The sequence below is a fragment of the Mus pahari genome, chromosome 4, assembly GCF_900095145.1.
Source record: "Mus pahari chromosome 4, PAHARI_EIJ_v1.1, whole genome shotgun sequence".
NCBI classification, from domain to species: Eukaryota; Metazoa; Chordata; class Mammalia; order Rodentia; family Muridae; genus Mus; species Mus pahari.
The window spans coordinates 93,625,836-93,640,364 of NC_034593.1; the positions used below are offsets into that span (position 1 = coordinate 93,625,836).

The window sequence follows — 14,529 nt, forward strand, 5'->3', positions numbered from 1 at the left end:
AACAAGATCTGACGCCCTCTTCTGGAGTGTCTGAAGACAGCTACAGTGTACTTACATATAATAAATAAATAAATCTTTAAAAAAAAAATCCAACTGGTACATTAAACTAATATCTTTAATTTTTATTGTGTGTTTGTATGCACATATGTGCATCCATGTATGTGAGTCACAATGTTCATATGGAGATACAGACAAACTTTGGGGAGATCGTCTCCTTCCACTGTGTGGGCTCTGGGGCTTGAACTCAGATCTTTAGGTAAAGCCTCAAGAGTTATTACTCACTGAGCTATTTGCTGGACCTAAACTTTCTCTTAAGTTACTTATGAGCATTGGTTCTGGGAATTCTTGTGGGAAGCTGCCAATATGTGTCTGAGGTCCACTGTGGCATGACAAAACATGTTCTGGGACATGGTAGGATTTGAAGTTTCATTTTCTCCCTCCTCCAATCTGCTATGGAATTTCCCAGCCATTGTCCATTATCTCTGCCAGCAGTGCCCATGCTCTGTGATCTTCATTTCAGTGCCGGCTGCGGAAGGACAGGTGTCATTTGTGCTGTTGATTATACATGGATGTTGCTGAAAGATGGGGTGAGTTTCCCAGCAAACACTTCCTGTTTTCTTGCTGCGTGAATCTGGGCTGCAGAAGTCCCACTTTTCAGAACATCTTCACAACTCATCTTTTCGTATGAAGTGGGTCACTTGTAAGTCTCCTCTGTCATATAATTGAATTAGGTCATCAGTTGGTGGTTCCTAAAGTGTGGTCCCAGGGAGAAGGCATATAGCTCAATAATAGTGTACTTGTCTTGTGGCAGAAGGCCACATGTTTGATGCTCACATGACAAATTATGATTCTCTCAGGAATTCTCTGGGAAGTGCTGAAGTTTGAGAACTGTCGCCCTGAATTGCGTGTCTCCCCTTCCTTTATCCAAATTGCTTTAGCAGATGTGTTCAACTTACCAAAATCAAGTTTGTGCTATTGCCTTGAAATCAGTGTGTGTGTGTGTGTGTGTGTGTGTGTGTGTGTGTGTGTTTGCACTGTTGTGTGCATGTATGTGTGTGTAGGGTGGATATATATACATCAGTGAATGTGCACGTGGAGGACAGAGATTCATACTGGGGTCTCCCTCAATTGTCTTCCATTTTATTTTTTGAGACAGGGACTCTACTGAATCTTGACTCAGATAGGCTAGCTAGCCAGCGAGCTCCAGTGTTCCACTTGTCTCTATAAGTACTGGGGTTTCAGACATTCAGTCATCTTCTTGTTAGCAATGCATATCCCAGATGAGCTGAAGAATAGGGTCTATAGACAAAGGCACATCGTGGTCTGGCCAATTCTTATAATGAAACTGGTAAATAATTAGAGTTTCCTAGATAGATAGATAGATAGATAGATAGATAGATAGATAGATAGATAGATACCACTTCCTACCTCTGCCTCCCAAGTGCTGTGATTAAATGCACAACACCTTTAATCACAACACCTGCCAGTTGTTTAAAGTTTTAAACATTTTATGTGTCTAGGTATTCTATATGCCTGTATGTCTATATGCCTTTTGTGTGCTTAGTGCCTACAGAGGCCAGCAGGGGGCATCAGATCCCTTGGAACTATAGTTATAGACAATTAAGCTGCCAAGTGAGTGCTAGAAATGGAACCTGGGTTCTCTGGACCAGCCAGTGCTCTCCCGTCCCTAAAAATCAGTTTTTATATCTGTTAGGAAATGAGAAGTTTAAAATATGGGCTTTAGATTTTCTAAATTATTTTATTTTATAAAACTTCAGATGACTTATCTATTGAGTCTTATCTTTGTGGTATAGACATTTGATCACCCTGTGTAAAATCGTTCTGAATTATACCAATCAGCCTTTTCTAGAGACAATACCAGCTTCTAAATCAGTGGTTCTCAACCTGTGGGGGGGGGCGGGGGGGAAGTGTCTAGTGACCCTTTCACAGGAATCACCTAAAACCATAAAAAAAAAGATATTATCACTTATAATAGCAAAATTACAGTAGTTATGAAGTAGCCATGAAATAATTTTATGGCTGGGGGAGGGGGTCACCACAACATGAGGAACTGTATTAAAGGGTCACAGCATTAGGAAGGTTAAGAACTGCTGTTCTAAATCATGGCAAAAATGATAAGTAACTGTATTGGTTTTCAAAATGCATTCTTGGAGCTGGAGATATGGCTCAGAGGTTAAGAGCACTTCTTGCCTTTGCAGACATTTGGTTCCCAGCACCCTCATATCAGTTTATAATCATCAATAACTCTGGGTTCCCAGCACCCTCATATCAGTTTACAATCATCAATAACTCTGGGTACAAGGAATCCCATGCCCCCTTCTACCCTTTGTGTGTACCAGGCCCTAAAGTGGTGCATATGTATGCAAACATTCATACACAGAAAATAAAACATATTTTGTAGTGCATTCTTGGGCTAGGAATATAGTTCAGTCGGTAGAATGGTTAGATAACAATTTACCATGTTTGATCTGTTTATGTAAATCTGGAAAATGTGAATGGTGATGCATGCCTGTAATCCTAACACTTGGTAGGTGGAGGAAATTGAAAGTCATCCTTGGCTACATAGCAAGTTTAAGGCTAGCTTGGTCTATGTGAAATGCTATCAAAAAGAGAGAAATACAGAGAGGGAAGGAAGGAGAGAGGGGGACGCATTCTTTTCTTGGTGTTATTCCATATGAGAAGAGTGGGTATCCTAGGAGCACAAGACAAGGAAAAAGCGGCATGATTTGTTAGCAAAAAGATAAAAAAAACTTTTTTCTCTTTGGTTTGACAGATAATTCCTAAGAACTTCAGTGTTTTTAATTTGATTCAGGAAATGCGAACACAGAGGCCTTCGCTAGTTCAAACTCAGGTACGGACTGTGGTGAGTGGACAACAGTGAGTGTCTGAGCTTTGCTGCATATCTGTGTTTATGGTGAGACCTCCGAAATCTTCAGAGTGCACGTGCACAAGGCCACTTTACTGTGTGTTTTTTTTCTAACTCTGAATATCCCAGTAGTATTCCTGTAGCCCTTGTCCCGGGTCAGATTGTTTTCATTCCTCACAGTTTACCATCTATAATACTCTTTCTTGCTTACAAAGGAAATTGAAAAAAAAAATCCAATGAATTTGACTCAATAAAAAGAACTAGCTAATATCATAAGTTAACTTGAAAATTTGTAGTTACAAATCCTTCTCTGAAGCCAGAGAAAATCAGGGATCCATCATTTCTACTTCAAGAGGTGATTTAATTTCTGTTAGGAAGCAATGAAAACTGAAGTCAGAACAAGCGTATGACTCATATGGAGGTCACTACTGTTACCGTTTCCCTACAGTTCCCTTGTCTATAGGCACACTCTAAAAATAGAACTACAACTAGCCGGCATTAGGTCCTACCACCTTTGAACCCACCCTGGATTGACCACACAGGTTCATTGCACTAGGATTATTCTTTCTTTTTCTTCTAAGCCCAAATCTCTCATTGCCTATGGTATTAAGTTTCACACATATTTATACATCAGTAATTTCCCTCAAATGTATACACTCGTACATCTTTAAGATGGAACTTAATTTATCCATTGGTTCATTCAGTTTTTAATTGACATTTATTATGTACAAGGCATTTTGTGTATTTTTTCTAGGAATTATACTTAAGTAGAAAGATCCTGAAGTGCTTCATGTCCCTTATAAAGGAACTTGCACATAACTTTAGAGATAAAGCAGTTCATAGTGGCAGTTTAGATGCTTTAATGTTCAAGTTGTGAATGAAGGGAAAAACTGAAGAGCTATTAATATGAAAGCATCTGTTTGGCCCACACAGGTTTTCCATGAATAGGTTATGGAAAAAATAATTTTTCATATGCTGTCTGTAGGTGTTTTCTATATTCAACCTATGAGGGGAAAGTTTATGTGAAATGGAAGCTTTAGCTGGCTTGGAAGGAAGGCAGACCTTATAAATACACAGATACAGCAGTAAGCACACAGCCTTGTTGTATGACTTCAACGTTAAATTCACAGACAATACCCCATTTCAGAAAACCCCATCTCTCACTGGCCTAGTTTTAGGAATTCAAAAGTAACTGGAGAAACTTTCATATCTAGCATTGTTAATGACTAGCTTAATGAATCTAATAGTTGTAGCTGATTCTTCCAACACTGCAAAACAGCCGTCCAGTCAGATGATGCTTCCTGTGTGAGTCCCATTCTCATTCACAGACTTTGTCTCTGTTTCTCTGTCTCTTTGTCTCTGTCTCTCTCTGTCCCTTTGTCTCTGTCTTTCTCTTCTCTCTGTCTCTCTCTGTCTCCCTCTCTCTTTCTCTCTCTGACAAGGTCTGACTTTCATACCTCCATCTGGCTTAGAATTCACCACTGAGGACTAGGCTGGCCTTGAAGTTGCAGCAATCCTCCTGCCTCGGCTTCCTGAGTGCTGGAATTACAGAAGCAAACGACAATGGCTGGCACTTTTTCTGTCTTAAAAAAATAATTATAGCACCCCAGCACTCTGCTGGTTGATATAGACGCTGCATTGTTCTCTTGCTAAAAATATCTTTGAAACATGCTTGATTTAAATAGGGTTGCAAAGTTTCAGAGGAAGTGCTTCAGGAAAAGGAAAGGCCAAAATGAAGTAAAAAGGTCATAAGCTTTGTAGCACATGGTAGGAGTAGGCGTCCCATTTCTCTGCATCGAATCATTGTAACCACTCATTTCCAACCTTTATCCAGTGGTTTGCTTTTCTTTTGTGTCTTTGCTACTACACAATTTCAAGAGACTTGATCTGAAAACACTAAACTAAGTCAGACAATTCAGTTTTTAAGCCACATGCCAGGAAGTACTTCTGAATGGCCTTGGACAAACTAAATGTAAGCAGGTATAATAGCCTTCCTACTTCATCGAGCAATTGTGAAGGTCAAGTTAGAGAATACATATTGAAGCTATCACTTCATATACCAACCGCTACTTGATAAATAAATAGAGGTGATTTACAAAAAATGCACCTAGGATAACATACACAATAAAAAGTGCTAGCAAAGAAAACAGAGAGGTTAAAGATAAGTTAAAAAGTAGAGTTAGCACAGGAAAGAAGCATGCCATAAAAATCCTTGTGTGTTAGAATAAGTAGAATAAGTGTTCCTCATAGCCTAACAGTATGGTCACATCTGCCATAGGCCACACAGCATAAGCTTAGCTACAGTTCATGTAGAATAAGTGTTCCTCATAGCCTAACAGTATGGTCACATCTGCCATAGGCCACACAGCATAAGCCACCATTCCTGGGTTTAGTGATGGATGTTAGTGATGGATGTTGATGGATGACTCCATTTTGAAATAAGCTTCTGTAATTTACCTGATGTTTTGATTTTCTTCATTTGTCTGGCTTGTGATACTCTCCAGGAACAATATGAACTGGTCTACAGTGCTGTGTTAGAACTGTTTAAGAGGCACATGGATATTATCCCTGATAATCACTTTGGAAGAGAGGTAACGTTTACATTATATATATAGTTATTACCCATATGTTTTCGGCTAAAGACTCTCAGATTGTTTGCCAGATTTATGTATAGTCACAGCTGAATTGGAATGTCAGGCCCTGCCTCAAAGAACAAAAAACAAAACAAAGCAGATTTTAATATATTGTGAGTTCAATGCCAGCCTGTTCTACAGAGTGAGTGCCAGGACAACCAAGGCTACACAGAAAGACCCTGTCTCCAAAACCAATGTATATAGCACATTATGATGTTTTAAGGTATGTATGCATGTGGACTGACTAAATCAAGATGAGTAACCTAGTCATTATTTTATTTATGTATAATTTAAGATCTATATTCTATATAATTTTCTAATATATAATACATCATTATTATCTGTGGTCATTGTATTCTATAGTAAACCTCCTGAATTTACTCCTTTTATCTAGTTGAAATTTTGTGTCTGTTGATCAACATTGTTTCAAAAATTCCGTCTTCTTACTCCCTGATCACTAGTACTCTACTCTGTGCATCTATCTGTGTGTTTAGCTTCTTTAACTCAGGGCAGTGTCCTCCAGGTTCATCCACTTTGTCAAAGAGTATCAAAATATCACTTCTGAATGATACTCTGAATGGAACATAGAGCCTGGGAGTGCCAGATAAGGGCTTTAGCACTGAGATGTATCGGGAGCTCTGTTTTTCAACCTCTAAGTTTTTTTTTTTTTTTTTTTTTTTTTTTTTTTTTTTGGTTTTTCAAGACAGGGTTTCTCTGTGCAGTCCTGGCTGTCCTGGAACTCACTCTGTAGACCAGGCTGGCCTCGAACTCTGAAATCCACCTGCCTCTGCCTCCCAAATGCTGGGATTAAAGGTGTGCGCCACCACACCCAGCTTCAACCTCTAAGTTTTGAGACAGGTTTTGTTAAATTGATCAGACTGGCCTGGAACTGAGCCTCCTAAACTGAAATTACTGAGTGTGTGTGTGATTGCACCTGGCACTGTGTATGTGTATATGTGTAATAGGTGTGCACTTGTGCGTGTGCACTCACCACTGCAGATACACATAGGGGCCAGAGATTAACATCAGATGTCTTCCTCAATCGCTTTCCCACCTCATGTTTCTGAGACACGTGTCTCACTGAAATTACAACTCCTTATTTTTGATTAGACTGGCTAGCCAGCAAGCCCTCTCTCCCCTGGATATATCTACCTGTTCCCGTCTTCAGTACTGCAGTTATAGGTCCATCATATTTAGTTTTTATGAGCTTTCTGGGGGGTCTAAACCCAGCCCTCTCGCAGGCCATTATTTCCTTCTTTTTAAAGGGGATAATAATATTCCATTGTGAATACATGCCGCATTTTCACTATTCATCTATGGATGAATTCGTTTGTTTGTTTATTGAGGGACCTATTCTGGGAATTGAGCTTAAGTACTTACCAAAATACTACTTATCCAGTTCCTACATTTTTACCTTTGATTAATAATTTGAATTTTTTCCTTAGTGTAGCTAAAGTCTAATCAGTTTTGTTGATCTTCTGGATCCATTTTTCCTATTCTCTACTTCATTTATCTCTGCTTTCTTTCTTTCTTTCTTTCTTTCTTTCTTTCTTTCTTTCTTTCTTTCTTTCTTTCTTTCTTTCTTTCTTTCATTTTTTTCAAGACAGGGTTTCTCTGTGTAGCCCTGGCTGTCTTGGAACTCACTCTGTAGACCAAGCCTGCCTCGTACTCAGAAATTCACCTGCCTCTGCCTCCCAAGTGCTGGGATTAAAGGCATGCACCACCACTGCCCAGCTCTTATCTCTGCTTTAATCTTTAATATTTCCTGGTTGTTGCTAAGTTTGAGATTGATTTTAGTTCCCCCCTCCCCCGCACCTAGTTCCTTAAAATGTAAAGTTATGCTGTTCATTTGGGATCTTTCTTTATAAAACAAATATGTCATTTATTTTATATCAACTCATGCAAGCTAAATAAACATTGATTTATATTTAATACTATATTTTATTAATTCTCTAAGAATTTATTAAATATGTTTTAATCATTTTACCCTGGCTTCTCTCCCTAATTCTTCCCAGAACTACCACCCATCTCTCTACCCCTTCCTAACTTCATGTCCTATTCTTAAAAAAGCAACCCACCAACTCTAGTTTGTGCTGCTAATATACTTAAAGGTGTGGGGCCAACCACTGGAGTAAGGTTGACCTACCAGGGGTTACACCCTTAATAAAACCCTGACTCTCCCTTTCCCAGAAGCCATCAACTGTCATAGCAACTCAGTTAAGAGTGTGTATTATTGGGCTGGTGAGATGGCTCAGTGGGTAAGAGCACCCGACTGTTCTTCCGAAGGTCTGGAGTTCAAATCCCAGCAACCACATGGTGGCTCACAACTATCCATAACAAGATCTGACTCCCTCTTCTGGAGTGTCTGAGGACAGCTACAGTGTATTATACTTACATATAATAAATAAATAAATAGATCTTTAAAAAAAAAAAAAAAAAAAAAAAGAGTGTGTATTATTGAACCCATCCCCCATCCACTTTTGAGTGTCGACTGGCTTGGTTTTATGAAGGTCTTGAACAGGCAAGAGCACTGCTTGATTTCCTGAATGAAGTAGTCTTGCCATGTCCAGAATACCGTTTCAGCCCAGTCCTCCCTGATCTTTCTGTCCCCTTTTCCATGATGGTCCCTGTGCCTTGTGGGGGATATGGGGGCCGGGGACAGGTGTTACTTCCCAGTCTCCCAAATATTAAAACATTTCGTTGACATTGCTTCATGAAAACCAAGACAAACCAAACCAAACATACAAACAAAAAAACCTCTGACATTTCTTTTGAAGATTCAAGCAGAATGCTCAATTCCTGAACAAAACCTCAGGACAGAAGCTGACTCTTGTCCTCTGGATTTACCAAAAAAGTGAGTAAATTTTGCTTATCTAAGTGTTGACTCACTGTGCCTAAAGGATGAAATCTCACGTTCCAGTTGCTATGCTACTGGAAGAGACCTCTTTTCGGTATGGTCATCATTCTCTCCTTTCTTTTCAGCGCCATGAGGGATGTGAAAATGACAAACCAGCATAGCAAACAAGGGGCTGAAGCGGAGAGCACTGGAGGGTCTTCCCTTGGCCGTAGGACTTCTACGATAAGTGCTGAGGAAGAGCTGGCTTTGCACTCGGTTAAATCAAGTCCTTCTTTTAACTGTTTAGAGCTAAACTGCGGGTGTAATAACAAGGCTGTCATAACCAGGAACCGGCAGGCAAAGGCTTCTCCAGTCGTGGGAGAGCCCCTTCAGAAGTATCAAAGTCTGGATTTCGGTTCCATGTTGTTTGAGTCGTGTTCTAGTGCTCCGCCTATAAACACAGCGGGCAGGTGTCACAATTCAAAAGGACCGGTAAAACGGACCAAATCAACCCCCTTTGAACTGATTCAGCAGAGAAAAACAAACGACTTGGCCGTGGAAGACGGCTCTTCATGCTTGGAATCTCAGCTGCATGAGCACTGTCTCATGGAGCTGCAGGCGCCAAGAGTGGCCCATGCTTCTTCAGAAGAACTGAATTATTCACTGCCTGGTGCCCGTGATGTCGCTTGTGTGCCCCAGCACAGCCCCGGCGCTTTGAGAGCGCATTTGTGCATGTCTTTAGCGGAAGATCCTTATTTTTCATCATCCCCTCCAAATAGTGCTGATTCTAAGATGTCTTTTGATCTGCCTGAGAAACAAGATGGAGCCGCTTCTCCTGGCACTCTATTGCCAGCTTCTTCTACAACCTCCTTCTGTTATAGCAACCCACACGACTCCCTAATGACGAACACTCTGACCAGCTTTCCCCCACCATTAAACCAAGAGACAGCTGTAGAAGGCAAGTGTTTTTTGTTTTTTGTTTTGTTTTTTGTTTTGTTTTGTTTTGTTTTGTTTTAATTTGTCTGTTTTGGACTTTGTCTGGTTTCCACTAAATATTTTGGTTTCTTCTCACCCTAGCCCTTCTCTTCCTCTGCTTCTTTTTCTTCTCAAAGAAGTAAGTTCTGGGAGTGTTTTGGTGATGTACTAAGTAAATTGATGATAACAGTAGTGGAGGCAGTCAGGTCTGGGGACCCATCTGTGCCAACAGGAAGGTCTCAAAGATGGCCAATCCTTATTCCAGACTTGTTTGCCAAAAGCCCATAAGTTACCTTTAGCATGCAGAAGGAGCTTTTCAAGTACAGAGGGCAAACTGATCAACAACACTGTGAGATCTCCCAGAAATATTTGTTACACACTTATGTACCTGTAATGAGTTGAACACATTGCTAAGCATTGAATTCTTTTCCTGCAGGAGTGGGAAGGATAGGGCCTGATTTCCTGCACTTTTGCAGTGTCTAAGTAGATGAGAATATGTTTAGTATCGTGTGACAGTTTTTTAACATCTTTTTTAACACATTTATATTTATCTCTTAAAATTCTAGATTTTTAAAAATATATCAAATATACTGTTTTAACTGAGTAGTCAGAAAGTAATAGTGAACGTACTATTAGAGGTTATTATGGGGTGTTTCTTTGCCTTTTTAGTAAAGTGGCTTGAACCTAGTGCCTCACGCATATCAGGCAGGTGTTTAAGTTGAATCTGCAGCCCTAAGAATTTGATGTTGAAGATGAAGGAAGCAGAGAGCAGGTTTAATTCTCTTAGGCACACCGCAAGGTGATCCGTGGAGAGCGTTTACTTAGAAATGACAGAAAGCTGTTGTTCTTTATTACTAAATGCCATTTCTTTTGTCCTTTTTTGGCATCATGGGGCTTGAATCCAGCCAGCTAGGAAAGAGCTCTGTAACTGAGCTAGAGTCCCAGTCCACATCTCTTTCTTCTCTCTTTTCTTGATTTAGATAAGGTCTTACTACCCACCCTGGCCTGGATTTCATAGGTCAGGCTGATCTACAACTCACAGCAGTCCTGCTTCTGATTCCCAGCTGCTGGGCTTAGTTTCTCTCTTTCCTTCTCTCTGTGTGTATGGTGTGTATGGTGTGTGTGTGTGTGTGTGTGTGTGTGTGTGTGTGTGTGTGCATGAAAAAGAGAGAGAAAGAGAGAGAGAGAGAGAGAGAGAGAGAGAGAGAGAGAGAGAGAGAGAGAGAGGTTTCTTGTTCTACCATGTGATTCTGGGTTTTCAGAACTCAGGTTTTCAGGCTCAGTAGCAGCAAGTACCTTTACCCACTGAGTCATTTCACCATTTGATGTTTTCTTTTTTATAAGTAGCCATAATACTTTAAACTTATTAGAGCATCAAAAATAGCAACAAAGTTATTTTCATAATGTAGCAAAATTGACACGTCTGCCATCTGGTGGCAGTTTCTTATAATGGCATGTAAAATGTTCACAAATTCTGAGTATTATTAGACAGAAAACCCTGCCCTAGCGCTCTAGTTCACTTCCAATCCCAGAAGTTTCTCCCGCTTTCTTGATAAAGTATATCTGTTTCTGTAACAAACATTTATATTTTGAGTTCTGTATGGACTAAAGAAAGAATATTTTGCTTTTGCTTTTGCAAAAATATTTTATTTTTGGTTTTTGGTTTTTGGTTTTTTTAAAGACAGTGTTTCTCTGTAGAGCCCTTGCTGTTCTAGAACTCCCTCTGTAGACCAGGCTGGCCTCAAACTCAAAGAACCAATCCACCTGCCTCTGCTGGAATTAAAGGCATGTGCCACCACTATCAGGATCAAGATCTTGTAGTCTTAACTAGAGAAAGAAAAAAAGAGAAAAAAAAAAAAAAAAAAAAAAAGAGTTTAAAAACTATCTCCTGCATAAATAAATGTTTAGCTGATGAAAATGTCCTATTGTGAATTCAATGGAAAGCAAAAGGAAAGAGTTATGTAGAAGACAATCCAACAGCAACTCCATCAAAATGTGGGGGCACACTTAAATCTTTAAATCCAGTGAAGAATTTCAAAGAGTAAAAAATTTCCCTACAGACTAATTTATTCTTTTTCCTAGAGTAAGCAAATACAAATCTGTTAAATTTATATTTAGGATGAGATTAGAATGTAAGAATCTTCTTTATGCTTATAAAACATTGCAATTACATTTCTATTACTTGGATAGCTATTTCTTCAAGGACAGACGATGAAATCCCCCCGCCACTCCCTGAACGGACACCCGAGTCTTTTATCGTGGTTGAGGAAGCCGGTGAGTACAGTGCAGTAAGTATGAAATGTGTGTCCTTTCTCAGGTCCCTTCAGTGTTTTGTGTGCTGCTGCTGCACATCCATCTGCCTCCTTTAAAAATAACCTCCTTCCTAAGAACTGGCCAAATTTGCTTTCTTGCAGGAGAGCCCTCACCAAGTGTTACTCAATCCTCACCTCTGGTAGTAAAATTTGGAGCATCACCAGAGTGCAGTGGGACATCTGAACTAAAGAGCCATGACTCTGTAGGGTTTACACCGAGCACGGTTTGTAACTCTTTTACTGACTCAACTCATTTGTATTCAACTGACTATAGTTTTATCCTACACATTTAATTTTTTAGACATATTTATTTTATTTTAGGTGTAAGAATGTTTTGCTTGTATGTATACCTGTCTACCACATGTGTATCTTGTGCCTGCAGAAGTCAAACGAGGGCATGGGACCTTCTGGAACTGGAGTTGGGGATGGTTGTGAGCCACCATGTGAGTGCTGGGAACTGAACCCAGGTCTCCTGCCAGAGCAACAAACACTCTAACTGCTGTGTGATCTCTCCAGACCCTTCTCTTCATTTTGACAACTGCCATTCAATAATTGTTAAGTAGATCCTAATGCAAAACAACATGGTAGAGGCTGTTGGGATAGGAAAGACGTGCAAGGCACATTTCTTATTCTTAAGAAAAATACAGGGCTGGTGAGATGGCTCAGCGGGTAAGAGCACCCAACTGCTCTTCCAAAGGTGCAGAGTTCAAATCCCAGCAACCATATGGTGGCTCACAACCATCCTTAACAAGATCTGACTCCCTCTTCTAGAGTGTCTGAAGACAGCTACAGTGTACTTAAATATAATAAATAAATAAATCTTAAAAAAAAAAAAAGAAAAAAGAAAAATACAAAAATTTTTAAAAAATAAAGGCAAATATTGAAAAAAAGAGGAACTTACACTGGAAGTACAGGATGTGTATATGAATCTTTTTGTTTATTATATGAAGACCATATATCCATGATATATGAAAGATACAGAGATTCAAAAAGACATGGGAGCTTTTTTAGGTTGGAAGTAATCAGAAAAACTCAGTGTAAGAGAAAACAATTGAGCTGATTCTTAAAAGGCAGTTAAGGTAAGAGCAAATCAACTGTTTCATAGGCAGATTATTCTCTGTAGCCACTTCATGGGCTGACCATCTAAGCAGTGAAATCACAAACAACAACTTCTAATGACATATACATATTACTTAAAATAAATCACTTGGAATAATGTTTCCTCATTCTAGAAGAAAAAATCTGTGTTCCTGATAATCTGTTCTACATTTCTATATATCCTTTGAACCAACTATATAAGTATATACATTGGTTTCAGAGAACAGAAAATTAATCAGTCATTTAGAAGTTTCTACAAGACTGTGAGTGTGGCTTAGTGCTCTAAGCATTTGTTGAGCTCTGTAAGACTCTAGCTTTTATTCAGTACTGATATAAAAAATAGCTCCTATAATTGTAATGCTGGAAAATTATAATGTTAACATAATGTTGTTACAATTATTATTAATAGTATGCATACACATAATGGTCTTTTTATTAACTCACATAGTGAAGAACAATTAGCCCTTTTCAGTATCATAAAGTAATTACAATTTCAACAACTTATCTCCAAATAAAACTTTAGGGCAATGTTCTAAATTATGAAATAAATAATTCAGAAGGAGATCAATTTAGAACTAATTTCCATATTATATAAAACTATGAAAATCACTGTAAGAGTTAAGGGTTCCTTTTTATAATTCAGCACAGTTATGAATTAAGAAACACTGCTGTTACTATAGCTATATGAACTATAATTTAAAAAAAGTTATTTATTGCTTCAAGCTTGTATTGTGTTTGTACATATTATTCTTTTACTTTCTTCCTATTTAGAATGTGAAACTCCGAAGTCCCAAATCAGGTAAAGACTTCTCTTGACTTTAGATGACATTTAGTCCTAAGGACCTGTGTTGTAAGAATGGCTTGTTAGTAATTCAGCTCAGGGGGATTTGTGATTCTTGTAATAGCTTCTGCTATCTTGATTCATTTTTGGCTTTCTCAAACTAACAATGTTTGTTCTGTCATGGGCAAAGCAAAGGCAGGGTCCTTTAAAAACCATTACTTCAGATAGAATATTTTAAAAATTTGAATAGTTAAAACAGTATTGTATAAAAAAACAAACAAATGAACAAAAAAGCAGCAAACTACACTATATAAAAACATAAAAGAGACACACAAAACAGAAGAACAGAAGAAATATCTCAGAAGTAAACCCACATGTGCTTCTATAGCCAACTGACTTTTGACAAAGATGCTATGAACATACATGGGGAAATGGATAGGATTTTCAACAAATGACTCTGTGAAAATTTGGTATCCACATGTATAACAAAGGTGGGCTTCTACCTCTTACCAGTCGCAAAAACAGCCCAACATCTACTAAAGATTTATTATAAGACCTGAAATTGGGGCTGGTGAGATGGCTCAGTGGGTAAGAGCACCTGACTGCTCTTCCAAAGGTGCAGAGTTCAAATCCCAGCAACCACATGGTGGCTCAAACCATCCTTAACAAGATCTGACGCCCTCTTCTGGAGTGTCTGAAGACAGCTATAGTGTACTTACATATAATAAATAAATAAATAAATAAATAATAAAAAAAGACCTGAAATTATGAAATGACCAGAAGAAACACTTCAGGACTTTGGAACCGGTGAGGACTTTTTTTTTTTTAAAGCTTTATTTATTTATTATATGTAAGTACACTGTAACTGTTTTCAGATACTCCAGAAGAGGGAGTCAGATCTTGTTACAGATGGTTGTGAGCCACCATGTGGTTGCCGGGATTTGAACTCAGGACCTTCGGAAGAGCAGTCAGGTGCTCTTACCCGCTGAGCCATCTCACCAGCCCCG

General features: G+C 38.9%; 1 protein-coding gene across 2 annotated transcripts in view; it reads left to right on the plus strand.

The window, feature by feature from the left end:
• The window catches only part of Ptpn22 (protein tyrosine phosphatase non-receptor type 22), a 55,326-nt gene that overhangs the window by 19,741 nt on the left and 21,056 nt on the right, over window positions 1-14,529 (plus strand). For both annotated transcript variants that reach the window (XM_021196149.2, XM_029537816.1), the window contains 8 exons: window positions 521-587; window positions 2,795-2,872; window positions 5,392-5,478; window positions 8,298-8,374; window positions 8,503-9,314; window positions 11,522-11,605; window positions 11,746-11,867; window positions 13,513-13,540. In XM_021196149.2, the coding sequence (XP_021051808.1) occupies window positions 521-587; window positions 2,795-2,872; window positions 5,392-5,478; window positions 8,298-8,374; window positions 8,503-9,314; window positions 11,522-11,605; window positions 11,746-11,867; window positions 13,513-13,540 (1,355 nt within the window). The remainder of the gene's footprint in view (window positions 1-520; window positions 588-2,794; window positions 2,873-5,391; window positions 5,479-8,297; window positions 8,375-8,502; window positions 9,315-11,521; window positions 11,606-11,745; window positions 11,868-13,512; window positions 13,541-14,529) is intronic.